General features: G+C 37.9%; 2 protein-coding genes across 3 annotated transcripts in view; one reads left to right on the top strand and one right to left on the bottom strand.

The window, feature by feature from the left end:
- Positions 1-11,480, bottom strand: part of LOC124802585 (transportin-3) — a 202,926-nt gene extending 191,446 nt beyond the window's left edge. The window contains exons 1-3 of the mRNA XM_047263458.1: positions 11,206-11,480; positions 10,854-11,057; positions 10,533-10,757 (exon numbers count right to left, since the gene is read on the bottom strand). Of these exons, the coding sequence (XP_047119414.1) occupies positions 10,533-10,757; positions 10,854-11,057; positions 11,206-11,322 (546 nt within the window). The 5' untranslated portion in view covers positions 11,323-11,480. The remainder of the gene's footprint in view (positions 1-10,532; positions 10,758-10,853; positions 11,058-11,205) is intronic.
- A 10-nt stretch (positions 11,481-11,490) lies between these two features.
- LOC124802586 (WASH complex subunit 3) overlaps positions 11,491-17,006 on the top strand; it is a 59,358-nt gene continuing 53,842 nt past the window's right edge. The window contains exon 1 of one of the 2 annotated variants that reach the window (XM_047263460.1): positions 11,491-11,641. In XM_047263460.1, coding sequence (XP_047119416.1) covers positions 11,591-11,641 — 51 coding nt within the window. In that variant the 5' untranslated portion in view covers positions 11,491-11,590. The remainder of the gene's footprint in view (positions 11,642-17,006) is intronic. The other variant, XM_047263459.1, reaches the window with a different exon arrangement.

The following is a 17,006-nucleotide window of genomic DNA, read 5'->3' as shown; positions in this document are numbered from 1 at the left end:
TATCTACATATGTACTGGTGTGTGGCAGTGGGGGTGCACTGTACTACTACTAGTCATTTCCTTTCCTGTTCCACTCACAAATAGAATGAGGGAGAAATGGCTATCTATATGCCTCCACATGAGCTCTAATTTCTATTCGTGGCCCTTGTGCAAAACGCATGTTGGTGGCAGAAAAATCATTCTGCAATCAGCTTCAGATGTCAGTTGCCTAAATTTTCTCAAAAGTTTTCCTCTAAAAGAACATCGTCTTCCCTCCAGGGATTTCCATTCAAGTTCCTGAAGTATCTTCCTTGTTTGAGCCTACCGGTAGCAAATCTAGCAGCCCACTTCTAAATTGCTTTGGTGTATTCCTTCAATGGGACCTGGTATGGATCCCAAACACACTAGCTGCACTCATGAATGGGCTGCACTAGTGTCCTATATGTGGTCTTCTTTACAGATGAAGTTCTGCTGCACGATCTCAAAGATCCCTGTCTGTGTTGACCCATGGGAGTTTTGATGTAACAACAGAGAAAAAAGTCCAGAGGTGTGAGATCAGGCAATTGTGCTAGCCACGGAACAGGGTCTCTCCTTCCAATCAAACGAAGAAGGCACATGTTTTTCAGGTGCTCGCAGACACTAACTTTGAAGTGGGCTGGTGCACCGCTGTGCTGAAACCACATCCTTTTGCAGACAACATGATATACAGTATCCAAGAATTGTGGTGGTACATCTCGCAGGAACACCAGGTAACATGACAAGTCAAATGGGGAGGTAGCAAATAAGGTCCTATTAGCTAAGCTTGCATAATGCTCACAAACACATTGACAGAGAATCATTGCTGATGGCCACCACTGTGGGTGGTGTGGAGGTTGTCGTCGCATCAGGCATCGTCATTTCGGCTGATGAAAACACCATCACGGCTGAATGAAGTCTCATTCATGAACAATACAAACTGTACGAACTTTGGCACTACAGCACTGCAGTGGATGAACCACTGACAGGAGTGAACATGGGGCTCAAAATCTGTTGATTCCAGTGCTTGCACAAATTCTTTATTCCATGAGTACTCTCCACACAGTATCCTTCGAAGCATGTGTTTCACAGGCAAGATGACAGTTGCTTGTTGTTGAGCAGTCAGCCACACGATCCAACACCATCTCCTCAAAGTCTCATGTCTGAACATGTCTTTGGTGGTAATCTTTGCTGGTTCTCTGTGGTGATTATGATCCTGTCTCTCATAAGTTGGTATCCACAGAGCTTAACTTCTTCCAGCTAGGGTGATGCTTTTTGTGAAAGCATTCTGTGACATTCATGGTGTCTTATGGGCACTATGTCCTGCCACACCTTACATTAAATGCATGGCTGCCAACTCTCATGATGAGTAACGTTCTATCTGACCAAGTGTCATGTACACAGTGACACACCTCACCAGACACATCACAAGCTGTCTGATGCGATTGATCGACTGACACCAGGGATAGTGGGGTGCGTGTGGCACAGGTTAATGCAACAGTGCATATATGCTGTTGTCACGATACATGTGCTATGACCTAAGCTGTGCACAATATGTCCATTTAGTGGTCAGGGGTGTACACTGTTATCACCCATTGTCTGTTCCAGTGTACAACAGACATCCGGCATCTTTGCAAGACTGCGGCAGAACAGCATGCACGGTTGCAATACATGCATTGAGAGTGGCGGTCATCGCTTTGAACTATTACTACGAGCTATGTTGTTTTCATGCAGTGTACGGTGTGTATGTCCGTAACACAATAAATACACAATTTCCATCACTAGTTTCCTACCTCAATATACTTGAGTGTGGATCCGCTATCACCTGTTTTAATTTGACACAAAAGGTTTGAGACACCTTGTACAACACTGTTTGTGCATCTTTTGGTGGCCTGTTGTTGTTCTCACATCAACCTTCTAAGAATGTCTTTCTTGCCCACAGTACAGACATCAGGTTTCTTGTGGTATACAAATAAAGGTGAAGGCCCTTGAGGATGTAGAAGTTACTGTAATCCCACTGGTATCTTCATCACCATTCAAAACACATCCAAGCCAGCAATGCCCTTCGTACATGAATACAACAAACCTAGTGAATCTTATTGTACCTGTGTTAGACATTCATTTCTGATGTATGGTGAATTGTAGAAAATCTTTGTTTGGGTTTTATTATGGCCGGTGGAAATAACACACTGTAACTTGTGGGTATCTGTAATTGTACAAATCTACGGTATACCACTCCTGAAGGAGAGATACTGCTCATAATGCTTACTGTTAATTTTTGTAATGAAAGTGACACATTGTAATGTTCTTGGAACACCATTCAAACTAGGGGAAGCAAGTCTCTCGATGATACCAGTGATACCATCGCAAGGTCCTTTGCCATGTGATGTGGCAAAGAAATACCACTCTGCACAGATGCTGAAATCAATCTGATGGAAAGATATATTTGCCCACCCCCCCCTTTTTTTTTTGCGTTGCCTGTACTGGGCTGCAGCACCCTCTGAGAAGAAATAAATGTACTTGTGTTTTTTATGGAAATGGGATATCATGAAGTTAACCAAATTATGTTGGGAAGATGAACAGTTACAGTGTCATGTTTAAGGTTTCTGAAATGATAAATTTAATTTTATCAATTGCATGGGTTTCTGGACGCATATAATAAATAACAAATGCATGAATGGTGGCCTGTGCGGTGTTCCAGTGGATGGACCTTGTCATGCAGGACAAAAGCATAATTATCTCAATAACCACATAACAATGTATTCATTGCCAGCAAGTGTCTCTTTCAGATGTTTCTGAAATTTCACACTTGGTAACTATAATGAAGGCCAGTAGGAGGTTTTTTCAATCTTCTGACAATGTTTTTCAATTAACCTTCCACAGAAGACTGACGTGCTTAAAGAGTTATTCAATTTGCAGATGCCCACATTTTGAATGTTATTTCACCAGTACCATTTCGTCATACAACACTCCTAGGTATGTCATGAAAGAATGTATGCGTGAGCAGTTCTGGCATGCTGACATAACACCTAGGCTGTGTTGCATTAAAAAAAAAAATGGTTCAAATGGCTCTGAGCACTATGGGACTCAACATCTTAGGTCATAAGTCCCCTAGAACTTAGAACTACTTAAACCTAACTAACCTAAAGACATCACACACACCCATGCCCGAGGCAGGATTCGAACCTGCGACCGTAGCAGTCCCGCAGTTCCGGACTGCAGCGCCAGAACCGCTAGACCACCGCGGCCGGCTGTGTTGTATTACAAATGATAATAACAAAACAGTGTTGGATGTACTGACAGTCGGCATCATGTGTCAACTCTTTCCTAAATAGTTTGTGGTTCCAAATTCATTTTCAATCCTTTGAATACTCCAACTTTTCAGAAGAAGCATCAGTATTTGGAACTTCTCACTGTTTGTGGCGTTAGTACTGAATCTCTCTTTCAATTGCATTATTATTTCTGATTCCACATTTGTTTGACCCTCTGCATTTTCTCGTATTTACTTTGGAACTTTCTTGAACTTTTTCTGTGCATGTATTTTCTCTCTGCCTCTTCTTTTCCAACAGTGACGTCTCAAGGAATGCCAGACTGCAATTTAATGCAACCATATCACTACAGACCCTAGTTTCGGTGTCAATCTTTTCCTACATGTATCACATACTTTGTGGTCTATCATTATGCCACTGATCATATCAACCATCCACATGTGCACACTGCCTATTACATATGCTTACTATTGGACCCTTCATATTGCTACCTTACTGTGTGTTGGTGTCAACCGATCTATTTAACAGGTAACATGTTTTTCAGTGCTTTATGTCATCCTGCTGCAGTCTGCATTCAATTTGTATTGCTTTGTTATATTACTTAGCTATATATCTCCTAATCCAAACATCATCCCAACTTGATTTTTTACTATGTTGTCTAGTACAACATAAAGTAAAAAATATTTTTTTCTTAAATTCTAAAGGTGAGATATGTTGAGATATCCAACATCAAGATCACTGACCTAATTAATTATGTACATCGTTTGCATATGGCGAAGACTGACATCATTTGAAAGCCTGTTCTTAGCTCTTTGCAAAATTACCTGATTCACAGGTCTATGTCTATTACAAGAGAGGTAAAAGCCATTTTTGTCAGCAGTGTTTGTTGAATTTTCTGCACATTTTTAGAAATTCAGGTGGCCATTATTTTTGCTGTACTTGTGCTACAATTCGAAACTTCGTATTCTTCATTTTCTCCTCACGTGCAGTACACACACAAAATTTGATAAAAATTGGAGACATTCAGGTTGAAAATTACTCTTTCCTGTGTTGGTATGACATGGAATGACCCAAAGGAAATCTGAGTTTCGTATGAGTGATGTTTTCTAAACCTGTACTATTTTGTGGGTTGAAGATTTTCTGTCTCCAGGAAATTTATTAAATTCAAACTGAGAATATGTTTAAGAACTCTGCAGCAAACCATGTTAAGGATATTGATCCGTAATATTGCAAGCCTGTTCTTTTACCCTTCTTAGGAGTCACCTGCGCTTTCTTCCAGCCACTTGTGACTTTGTGCTAGGTGACAGATTCACGATAAAAGTAAGCTGGGCCAATACCATAGAACACCCTTTGTAACACTGAACTGGGATTCCATCTGTACCTGGTGACATTTGTTTCACAACCCAGGAATCCAGCCAATATTCTTCTCTCCAAATTCTTTAACATCCCATCACCATGAACAACAGCAATCACTTAAGAACACATGGCTCATGAACATGTGTTCACCTGAACCAAACAACTGCTAGTTAAAGATTATCTTAACCCTCGAGCAAGCATACTGTCTTACATAACACGAACCTGGGCATGGAGCACTTTGCACACAGGTTAAGAATAGCTGACTTTATGTTACCAATGTAAACATATATGAAGAAAATTGTAGTTTTATCTTAGTTTAATTAAACAAAATATTATAAACTAACGTTATATGAGCTAAATCACTTTAATTAAACACACAAAATAAACCTCTCACTTTATCTCTGCTGCCACACACAAGTGTTACTCCACAGTAATGACCCACACAAATCATTAAACAGCACAGTTGCTCTTAGATAACTGCCTCATTGTGGAATTCAGCTGACAGCTCAGAATCTGTGTCTTTCTTCTTTCTTTTTGCATTGTAATTTTTTCCCCACCTAGCTTGCTGTTTACTTTGTATTACTGCTGCTCACTTGAACATGTGACAACACAGCTTATTACTGTGTTAGCTGAAGCTATAATGAACGAATAGGTATCGGGCTCACAACTGTAAAACAATGGAACAGGGCAAAACAATGTTATTTGTGACTGGCGCATTTTATTCACAGGCATGCCTGCTCGAGGGTTAAGAGTTTACCACTTAACACTAAGGTGGGTGGGAGTGTGTGTTTCCATATGTAGTTTAAGGACTGCTAAGGACAATTTATTCTCAATAACATGGAGGTAAATCGCAAAAAGAAAGTGAGACACATGATGACAGTCAACAATTCCACATTTTTAGGGTCAATGGAAACATCTGATTCCACCTGTCTAGTTTGACCCGTGATGTAAGGGTGTTGTAGTGTGTGATGTCACGGCACAGTGATTTTGAGTTGGTTGTGTTTGTAGATGTCATCTTCTTGTGTTTCATTGCGCCCTCTGGTGGTGGTGGTGGTGGTGGTGGTGGTGGTGTGTGTGTGAAGTCGGCAGTATTTGTAATTCCAAACATAAGGTTTGGAAATTATTTCAGTGGGTTATCAATTTTGTTTGTTTGTGTGTTTGGGGTTTTCGTTAGGTGTTATTAGTTTGTTATTTGTAGTGTGGTTAAGACAATTAATTTGTGCATGTGTTGGGGGCGGGGGTTTCGGGTGTCCGACCTAGTTTTCAGAGCTGGAATTTGTTTGTGGTAAGTAATTTTTTTCCCCTGTCTTCTCGAATTGTGATGTTCTGTGTATTTATTGTGTATTCAATGTGTTTTAATTTATGGAGGGAAGTTTGATTTGTGGATTTTTTGAGGTTGTGGTTTTGGTTTTATTTTTTGTAGTTGTAAGTGTTGGTCTTTTGATATTAATAGTTGTGGTTGACCTATATAGGTCACTGGAAATGACAGATTCCCATTTTCGTAGTTGTAGGTGTTGGTGTTTTAGTATCGTTATCTGGGGTAGACCTATGTAGGTCAAGGGAAATGTCCTATCCCAATTTTCATAGTTTTAGTTGTAGGTATTGGTGTTTTGGTATCGTTACCTGTGGTTGACCTATATAGGTCAAGGGAAGTGTCAGACTCCGGCATTTTTTTTCTTTTTTTCCCCTATTATATTTAGCTTGTCCTCAACCTAAAATATATTTAGCTTGTCCTCAACCTAAAACCCCTAATTTCCTGTGGTTGTCCCGTTAGTTTGATTGTATTTTTGGAGGGAGATGTTATTGTCTTATTTATAAGTATTTTCGTGTTTGTTGCCGTGTGTATGTAGTGACATCGTAGGCGCCAATTTCGAGATGCTTACAATAGCCATTTCCGCCATATTGATGATGTCATGGGTCAAAGCAGACGGGTGGAATTGGACACTTCTGTAATCCCCATTTTTAAATTCATTGAAAGATATATATACATAACTGAATCATTACTAAATAACTACTCAAATACACTTGCAAAAATCTAACTATCTGCATCCTGTAATGTCCACAGTTACTGAGAGCTTATGGCGACTCATTCCAACCAGGTTACAAAATAGAGAAACTACAGTGAGGTTCCTTTACATATTCTTGTGTTTGGACAGTAAATTGTTTCAAACCCTGGTGTAGCTAAGAAACTTCCAGTTGTGGATTGCAGAGCAGCAACAATCACAAAAGAGGGCACGGATAGAAACTACCTATGCATAACACAAAAGGAGAAGTTGTCAGCATACGGCAAGTAAGACCAGTAGTCTCAATGCACAGGTTGGCTCTGGGAATGTTTTTCTAAATCCATGTATAAAGTACAGTGTCCTCCTGAGACACAGTAAAACAGTATTGTCTTGCAGATCCAAAAACTAAACAGACATAACCGAAGTCTAACAATTACAAACGTAAATTTTACGCAAGTGCAAGAATTAACTCCACCCGCATACTAGCAGTTGCCATTGGGGGACCTCAGAGATGTTTACTGGTTCCATATGCCTCCTGATCTTGCTATTGTGGCAGCCTGGGAGTCGACTCATCAAATACGAGCAGAAGTTAAATGCAAAAAAGATGCACGTTTCTGGGAAAAAAGATCTGATGCATAGTCAGAGGCAATTTTCAGCTTTAGAGTAGCGATTTGAAGGGTTGGCTGCCCAAACCTCATTATTTGGTCGACTGTTGTTGAAAGTAGAGGCCCATTCAGGCCACTGGGAGAGGTATTTTGTTGTGGATGTCGAGCTTGGTTCTACGAACTGATGGTAAGATACAGCCACTAGACAGAGTCCAAGATGTATGTGCAAACATAATACAGAAAGGTGCAGCAGATTTTTCCAATGGGCTACATATCAACCAATTTCTTTGCATTGATACTTGCTCATCCTGTAACTACTCAATTTATGGGTGGGCAGTCTTCTTCCAGAGCCCAGTATCATCTTCATGATCCAGACACTGTAGCCATGATCACAGTTCTCTGCAACATGCAAGCTTGTGCAGTCAAGGTATCAACAAATGATTCATATGGTTCTGAGCACTAAGGGACTTAACGTCTGAGGTCACCAGTCCCTTAGAACTTAGAACTACTTAAACCTAACCAACCTAAGGACATCACACACAGCAATGCAAAAGGCAGGATTCGAACCCGTGACCATAGCGGTCGCGCGTTTCCAGACTGAAGTGCCTAGAACCGCTCGGCCACTCCAGCTGGCAAGGTATCAACAACTTCCACAGGATGCGCAGTAGTATTGATCGACTGGGACTAGTGTAGCAGGGGATACAACCCGTCGGCTTTGGACAATGACGTCACAAGTCGCCAATCGAGAAGCGATTCTTCTTAGTGTTGTAGCTCCCTTCAGTGGCTGATAAGTGTTTTTTGGCTTAAAAAAAAAAAAATCTCACGGGATAGAATAAACAGATCCTTTTTATTAAGCAATCAGTAAAAAAACGAAACTGAAACATAACAGCAAAAGCGAAAATGGTAAACTGCTCTCTGGTGACTTGTGACGTCATTGTCCAAAGCCGACGGCTTGTATCCCCTGCTACAATAGACCCGATCGACTGGCATGTGTCAAATACTTATTTAAACAAAACTAGTCTCACTCCCTTGGGCTGTGAATGATTTAACATCAGCAGTTGGGTACTAATAACTTTTCCAGACAAAGAATGTATTACATCCATTATCTGCTTTCTTAAATCGTTCCTCAGATATTGCTTCTATCAAGAATGACGAATTTTATGTATGGGTCTAACAATGGACTGGTAAAACAATGATTCTCTTTGCAGCACTCAGGATCTTATGGATATAACAAACAACAAACTTATGAAAGTAGTAGAGAGCAACAAAAACTAATACATTCCCCTATAATTTAAGCCTCTACAAAGTCCCGAAGAGTCTCACTACCAAATTTACAATACCACAATAGAGTTTGCAGACAATATCCACATCTGGAAGTTAAAGATGAAGTAAAATGGGTATAAAATGTTGTAAGAGATTGCAAAGAGACAAATGTCACTCTCTGAATCAAAAGGGAGCACTGAACATAAGGAAATGAATGAAATCCTGACAAAAGGATTAAGCATTACTCAGAATGTCAAGTTTTGACCTTACAATCACAGCATTATAAGCAGTTTCTAACTTAAGTGTACTGCCTTACCTTTGTCCAAATGTTTTGGACAGAAGTGTTCGACAGTTTTGGTAGTGGCATCACAATTTCATAATTTGCCCATTTCCTCCATTAAATTACAGTACTAGAACTGTAAGATAAGTCTCTCACTTGTATACATTCAAAATGTAAAATCTGCTTTAAGTTTGCCTCCAGTGCTTTGATAAACGACTTTGCTATAAAACAATTTTCCTGCAACTTGTTTTAAAAATTGTGTGACCTAGCATATTGTATTATAATGACAAATCCAGTATCACTGTGAAATGACTCCTCAAAGAACAAAGTTTATCAAGTTTTCACGCCTGCCAGATGACAACGAAATAGTCTAAACTAATAGCAGAAAAATACAGCTTTGCAGGAGCCTTGGTGGCACCCATAAAAGTGTTTATCGGTACCTACACTGTTCAGAAAACAAACCAGTCACTGTAAATAAGACTGGAAACCATAGGCTACAATTTTAGCTTTCTGAAACTTGTTGAGTGAACTCAAGGACAGCTAGTTTTCGGTCAAAGTAAAAAAGTGTGATCACTTCCCAACACCTAATTCTGTCACAAATTTATTCATGGAAAAAGAAATACAACAACATTAGCAGTAGAAGGAACAAAATTTTTGGAAAATTGTAGATGGTATTATTCTGACACAAGATGCTTACAGAGTATTAGTGTACAATAATTTGTGTCCTTATGCTGAGGAAAGCAATTCATTGGCATTGGGTAAGCAATTTACTACTGACATGTTCTGTGAACATGTTTAGTCAGTGACTGTCCCCATCACAGAGGGGCCCATTAGTTAAATTTTATTTCTGATAGTGGCAGTGTACTGAGCTTACATTGGCAAGGACTAATCAATGCAGGGAATTACATGAAATTCATAGTAATGCACACGTTTTGTTATGAAATGTTCACTTTACAAGGATAATTAATTTACTGAGTGTGAGGTTACAAACAAAAACCCATCAACAATAGAGCAAGAACAGCATTAATCACTTACTTCATGGCTAGTCTTTCCCAACATCAGCACACTATGCTGCTGCTGCTGCTATGAGTAAAATTTTACATATTCATCTGAGCCCTCACATATTGCATTCACTCCTTGCACAACTCAAAACAATGCCATTTCTGGCAAGAGTGTGGATGGTATTCACCACATTTGCAGCCTGGTAGAGTGCAATATCATGTCTGTAGTTAGCTGTTTGTCAGTTACCACAGAGTTGAAATTTCAGGAAAAACTAACCATAGTGTATGGAAACAGATACATTTGTTGTATTCTAATACACAACAACAAATAGCAACATGAGCATTATGTATATGTTGTGATCTTTTCAGACACTGTACAAAATATGAAAGCAAATACAAATAATAACTTTGGCTCATAATACAACAGTTGTTTCATGCCGGAAGCAATACAGCCATAGGAGTGCAAAAGCAAAAATATAAATGACGGCCTAATTCAATATTGCAAATTTATTTGTTTGTGATTACTATGTCATTCTTCGGGCACAGGGTTCACATTATATAAATATACCTACTGACACCTGAAAATACCTGAAATATCAAATTAGCTCTGCGGTACTTCTATTACTTCAGTCCCATCCCTCTCATTTAGCTTGTACATATTTTTCAAGTTAATCACTGTCTAAAACACACACGCCTTGAAAGATTTCAAGACACTGTTCATACAAATTATTCCTTATCCATTGCATGCTGAATTGACTCACCAAGAATTCTGTAACAGTGCTCGCTGTTGAACCCAGTTCCTGCATCACTTCATGCCTTCTGTTTGCACCTAGCCTTAAGGATCTTGAGTTAACTTCTTCTGGCATAACTGTCAGAATTTCCAGCAACGGCCATACATTCCCTTGGCTAAATTTACTTATCAAATCCACCACAGGTTTCTGCCATGATGGCATCTGAAGTGCCAGATCCGCAAGGGCAAGACAAAGCTGAAAGAAAAGTTACAAAACTAGAGCATTATCGATGGATAATCCCCAACATTGCAATTCTAGGGCTCTAAACTGGGCATGTAGTAAATACCTTACCTGGGTAACAATGACTGTATTGGTTGCGTCAGTAACCTGACTTATGTGTTCCATGAGCGAGTCACGCAAGGAGTTGTGCGCTTCTGACGGAAGCTCATGAAATGACATTTGAATTTTTGTTCGCATAGTTTGAGCAGCAAAATAGCAAGATTCTAAATCCCGCTTTTGCTGCAGCATTTCATCAGCTATCTTCCAAGCATAAACCTGAAAGGCAACTCTTAAATGAATGCATAAACATGATGGTCGTATCAAACGCTACCACAGTTAGCATGCAGGTAGCATTACCTAAACATCACGCCACCTGAACCATACCAGGAAAATATTCAGTTTAAGTCAAAATAATAGTACTTACAGAACTCTGCAATGTTCCAAGCCATGATGATGCTTTTTCTTTCTCTGTTGGATCTGGATTATGGTACAGTGTAAAAACCGCTTGGTACACTGTATCTAACGACGGGAGAACTTCCATTACAGTTTTTTAAGGATAAAACTTTAAACTTTGGCACCTCGAACAGTTAAACTTCAATTCTTCTCAGACGGTTTTCTCCCGGAAGAATTTAATAGTTTACTATAAACACGGGCTGACATGCTCACTTGTTACTACGACAAATAAGATGGCGCTGGTCAAAGCATTTAGTCCTGCCTTGCAGATTTAAGGGCTGTCAATTGTTAAAATGAATACTTTTCTTTGACCACACAAATGTGTTAAATATATTACTACTCTTCTATTAATTATAATGGATGTTGATGGTTTGCCGATTATTGGGCCTGGAGTGGATTACACCCAGGTAAAAGCCTCTTAACCAAGTACAAGTCTAATCAGTCATTTACCCAACACGAAATTATAAACGGTGTATTTTACGAGTTTGTCGGTCCATAAGGTCTTGTGTTGTACGATTTCAGTCCATAAGAATGCAAAAATAACCGTATACTTGCAATGTTATCAATACAGTGTCACTCGTTTTGGGGCATCTCCCACCCATCGTTAGAAACGAAGTTTTCCACCGTTACTGCTATTTGCTTATTTGAACTCTAAACATTGTGGAAGTCGAGTTTACATACTTGTTTACATGGCGTGATAAAGGGGTCTGCGCAACGTCAAACTGCACATGGCCGACTAGTAACTGTAGGATACATTGTTTGATATTACAGTAATTATAAACCAGTCTCATAGCTCTGTGGGAAATTGATTTCTCTGTCCAAGAATTGAATAAGAAGGGAGAGAATTTGCAGACGAGCCCAGTGAGATTACAAATAGAAAAGCGTTTGTTTACTCTATTTACATGTGGAACTGGAACGAATCACTTTTCAAGTTTTTCATGTAGCTACGGTGTTTCCTCAGAGCGTGCCTGCAGGGTATTCATATGTTACGTGTTTGGCATGGGGATTAATATTTTTTCAGTGCATAGAGAGAGAGAGAGAGAGAGAGAGAGAGAGAGAGAGAGAGAGAGAGAGTGAGTGAGTGAGTGAGTGTGTGTGTGTGTGTGTGTGTGTTGGAGCTCATTCCAAAGTATGTAGAAATCAGCCTTTGTCTGCTCTTTCAACACTAAAAAAAAGTTTCGGTGCTTTAGACAGCAAGTTGATGTCATCTTGGGTAGTACATGTGAAAGTTTTGTGTGTGGATTTGCATTATGTTCCTACACCAATGCAGGTACCAGATAAACTGCCACAGTGGTGTCCAACTTAAGAGCCATTATGGTCATTCATTCATAGTCTTTCTTTAGTTGTCATATACCGTAGAACCCATCGTGTGGAGAACCTTCAAGGATGTGGAACAAGATGAATAAATTGATTGAGGGAAAGCTGGCAGAAACTCATTCCGTTTATGAACAGTTATTTATGATTAATCTAACTGATCTTAGAACAAACTTGACACAACTAGCAGTAGAGCAACCACTAGAGTAAGAAATAAAAAAAACTGCCAACTCCTGTGTTATGCAAACTAGTTGCTGTCTACCAGTGAGCTTCTAAAGTACTTGTGCCATAAAGGTTTTTGGAGATGAGGGAATGAGAATTTTATACTGTCTTTTTCACTACAATCTCGTGTAATTGTAGATTTTCTGAGTATTTACCTTTCCTTTAATTTTCAGTTTTCCAAATGCACCTCATGTAATATTCCTTCATTTCGTACAATTCTTATAGCCATATAGAACATTTTAAACACTATCATCCTTTGTCTATCATTTTTCCATATTTCATTTACATCCAGTGTGTTGTTCAGCATGCAGTTTCTAATGTGTCCTTTATAATACTGGTTTAAGGACAGATTTTAAAGTTTTCACTCAAAGTTACAATTTCTTCCAGTTGTTCTGCTTGTGGGAGTCGACCTACATCACAGGAATGTCCACTTCATTTTCAAATACTCTGATTTATAATTTCAAGCTCTGCCTGATACTTGGCATCCTGTTAATGTAATTCTTCCATTTTTGCTTATTATTGCCAGAGCATTTCAATACAGCTTTATGTTCAGTGTTTTGCCAATATCTTTGTTGCTCTGTCTGTCAAACATTAAGTCTTTCAGTGTACTTCTGCTATGATTTGTAATTAAACAAGTTTGTTGTTTGAATGTCCCTTTGCTATAATCTATTAGCTATATTGTATTTATTCTTAAGACACATTTGACAGCATAAGTGATAAGATTTATATACTTGTTCAAAGACAGTGTCAGTGAGAACAAGTTTTTTATCTCTCTGGAAATTTCTCTGTAAAACACTGCCATTTTCATCTATATTACTTTAATATCATTCTTGTAAAACTGTTGACCATCTGCAAACAATTTTTTTTAACTAACTTCAGTCTATACCAGACAGACCTATTGGTATTTCTTTCCAAGTTTTCAGTATTTCATTCAGGTTGAAAAAGATTGGGGACACCTTGCACCCATAGCATAAACCACTGGTAGGTCTTGCCCCATTTAAAAATACTAAGGTTTATTTTAATTTTAACATTAGTCTTAGGATTTTTATCCAAAATAAATCTTGTTCATATGTGTACCCCTGCCCTCTCCCTTTTTGTGTGGTGATATTATGTTTTGTACCACTATATATATTTGTCTAGCTCTATTTACTGTTGGACAATTTTGTTCTCTGGCTTGCTTCTTCATTTTATTGACAGCTGCTCCAAATCTTCATGTCTTGCAAGCAGAAATTTTGACACACTATCTTCTCAGCCTCTCTCTTCCATTTAACCTGCCAGTTTGAATGAATGAGTCAAGTAGCAGAAGTTATGACTTATCACATGCTCATATTCGTTTCTGTGAAAGGGTGTTGTGATTCTTTCTTTTATTTTCTTTTTCGTCCTGTGTGTTAATTGGATGCCAGTCATTCAGGTCAGAAATTTATTATTAACTTTGCTTCCTGTGAAACCAAACTAAACCACGAAATAAATCCATGGATCCTGTGGACAGTGGTCTCTGGGGTGTGGAAAAAAGTCAAAGATGTTTATTTATTCAAGTGAAATATAACGAAATGACTTTGTTACAAAAGACTACAGTATTACACTGTTTATTCTAGTTACTACTCTAATATAGTGCTAATTCTAACTATAAAATAGCCTGAAACATTAAATTTTAGTTTCTGTGATGATGGTCTTCTGTTGTGTAGGAATTGCTTAACAGATTTTTTAAAAATTTATTTTTTATTTATTTATTTATTTTAAATTGAGAGTTAAAACTCCACCTCATTGCCTAATAACATTTAATGTGCTCAAGCAGATTGTTAAATAAATCTGAACCCCTTACCTGATTCCTTTCCTGCTGGTAAACCCTTAAATGCTTAGTAGATCTGTTTATAGTCCTAGCTTGTCACTGTTGTTTAAGAAAACAGAAATATTGATGATAACAAAAGGCAAGGCATTAATGAATGTGTATTTTGTGAAGTAACTGTCAAAATACCAAGGGTGTTTTTTTTTTAGGAGGTCTCTACTGAATATTGTAGAATATGACGCAAGATACAATTCTTAACACACTTACATATTCTGAAAATATTCTGTCTGTAAGTTGATTTTCCCTTAAAAAATTATTCCATATATTATTAGTGACTGGAAATGTGCAAAATAAACTGTTTCTTCATTTTTTTAAAAGCCATATGGCAATAATCAAGGCTACTACAAAAATAGCTGAACTATAGTGCTTCATTGATTCTAAGCAGTGGATTTTCCAAATTATGTCGTGTGATCTATCTATAGTTTCTAATACTTCGCACTTTCTATTCTTGTATTTTAATGTTTTAGAAATTCTATGAGCTACTTTGAATATTGCAAATAATAAGATGTAAAGACAAATTAATGAAATACTGTTTATATTGATCATATGTCTTAGATCAATATGGAGATAGTGCTTTTCTGAGAACTTTTTAAGGTATTTAAGCAATGCAATAAAATCCAAATTGTATACAGACAACTAACTGTGAACATCTATGAATAAAAAATTCCCAGTTTTCTTGTTGGATCAATCAGCACTGAGGAAGAACTTGAGTTTTAAAAACTTCTGTCTTTGTTTGATGAACTCCTTGAAATTAGAGTTCTTACTCTGTTCCGACATTTTCAAGAATGTTTTATAATAATTAACTTACTTATCCAGGTTTTTAGGCTGTGGTCTGGTGTAGAAAAAAAACTTCTGTATGATGCTGATACAAACATTGTTCTCAAACGCAATGTGAAATGTATGAGTGACAGTTAATAATAACAATAATAATAATAATAATAATAATAATAATAATAATAACAACAATTAATAATATCACCTGCTTTTTAATATTCCTCAAAGCAAATATAGTTTTTAGACTATTCGTCTGAATACATGAACAGTTCCTGAGATTACTTTTCAGTTTACTTAAAAATTCTCTCTCTTTATTTCTCCTGACCATGTTCTCTTTAAAAATGAAGACATGCAGAAAAAGACAGTTATTTAATATTCAGCAGGATATTATTTTAACATTATGATTAATTTATTATGCAAGAAAGAAAAGTTCTCTTCAGAGGTTAAGAAAGGTTAGTGATGGGTAGGTTTCTTAATGTAAGTTTTCAACTCACTGTACTGGAAGAATTAAAGCATATAGTTTACATCTATCTGCAATAGTCTGCCAGTTCATTTTCTTTAGCATCTCTGTGAAACTCTCCCACTTGTAAGACTAACCTGTGGTCATTCGTGCTGTCCTTCTCTGTAGACATTCAATATCTCTATTAGTCCTATTTGGTAAGGGACCTACACACTTCAGCAGTATTCTAGATTGGTTCACATGAGTGACTTGTAAGCAATATCCTTTGTGGACTGATTGCACTTCCCCAGTTTTCTACCAATAAACCGAAGTCTAACCCCCTCTCTATCCATCACTGAGCCTATGTGATCATTTTGTTTCCTATCTGTACAAATCGTTATACCCAAGTATTTGTGTGAGTTGGCCAATTCCACCTGTGACTCATTGATTTTAAAGTCGTAGGATACTAGTATTTTTCATTTTGTGAATTGCACAATTTTTCATTTCTGAATATTTAAAGCAAGTTGACATTCTTTGCACCACTTTGAAATATTATCAAGATTTGACTGAATATTTATGCAGCTTTCTTCAGACTTCATTATAGATAACTGTGTCATCTGCAAAAAGTCAGAAGTTACTATTCACATTACCCACAAGTTAATGTACAACATGAACAACAAGGGTTCCAACACACTTCCATGGGCACACCTGAAAGTACTTCTACATCTGACAGTGACTCTTCATCCAGGATAACATGCTGCATCTTCTTCTGCAGCTCTGCAACTCATGATGAGTCTTGGCCTCTTCAATTATTGCCTTCAGCTTATCCCGGTTCCTTGCTAGCATTTTCCAACTCCAGTAGCCCATCTTCCAAAAAGGTCTTCTATGACTCTGTCCTCCCATCTAGTTTTCAGTCAACCACATTCCCTCTGCCCACCTGGCTTTCTTTGTAAAATATTTTTTGGTACTTCTGTATCATTTATCTGTGTCACATGTCCAGCCCACCTCAGCCTAGATGACTTCAAAATTCTTCTTTTCTCATCACCTTCTCCAGGGCGGCGAGGAGTAGGAGACATGCCAATGCATCACTTTAGTGTATCCCATTTTTAATTTCCAGCCTATTGGACAACTTTCCTCAAGTAGTTTTTTTTTTTTTTTTTTTTTTTTTTTTTTTTTT

Source organism: Schistocerca piceifrons, chromosome 6 (assembly GCF_021461385.2).
Source record: "Schistocerca piceifrons isolate TAMUIC-IGC-003096 chromosome 6, iqSchPice1.1, whole genome shotgun sequence".
NCBI lineage: Eukaryota > Metazoa > Arthropoda > Insecta > Orthoptera > Acrididae > Schistocerca > Schistocerca piceifrons.
The sequence above is the reverse complement of the archived record's forward strand: the minus strand, read 5'-3'. Positions and strand labels throughout refer to the sequence as shown.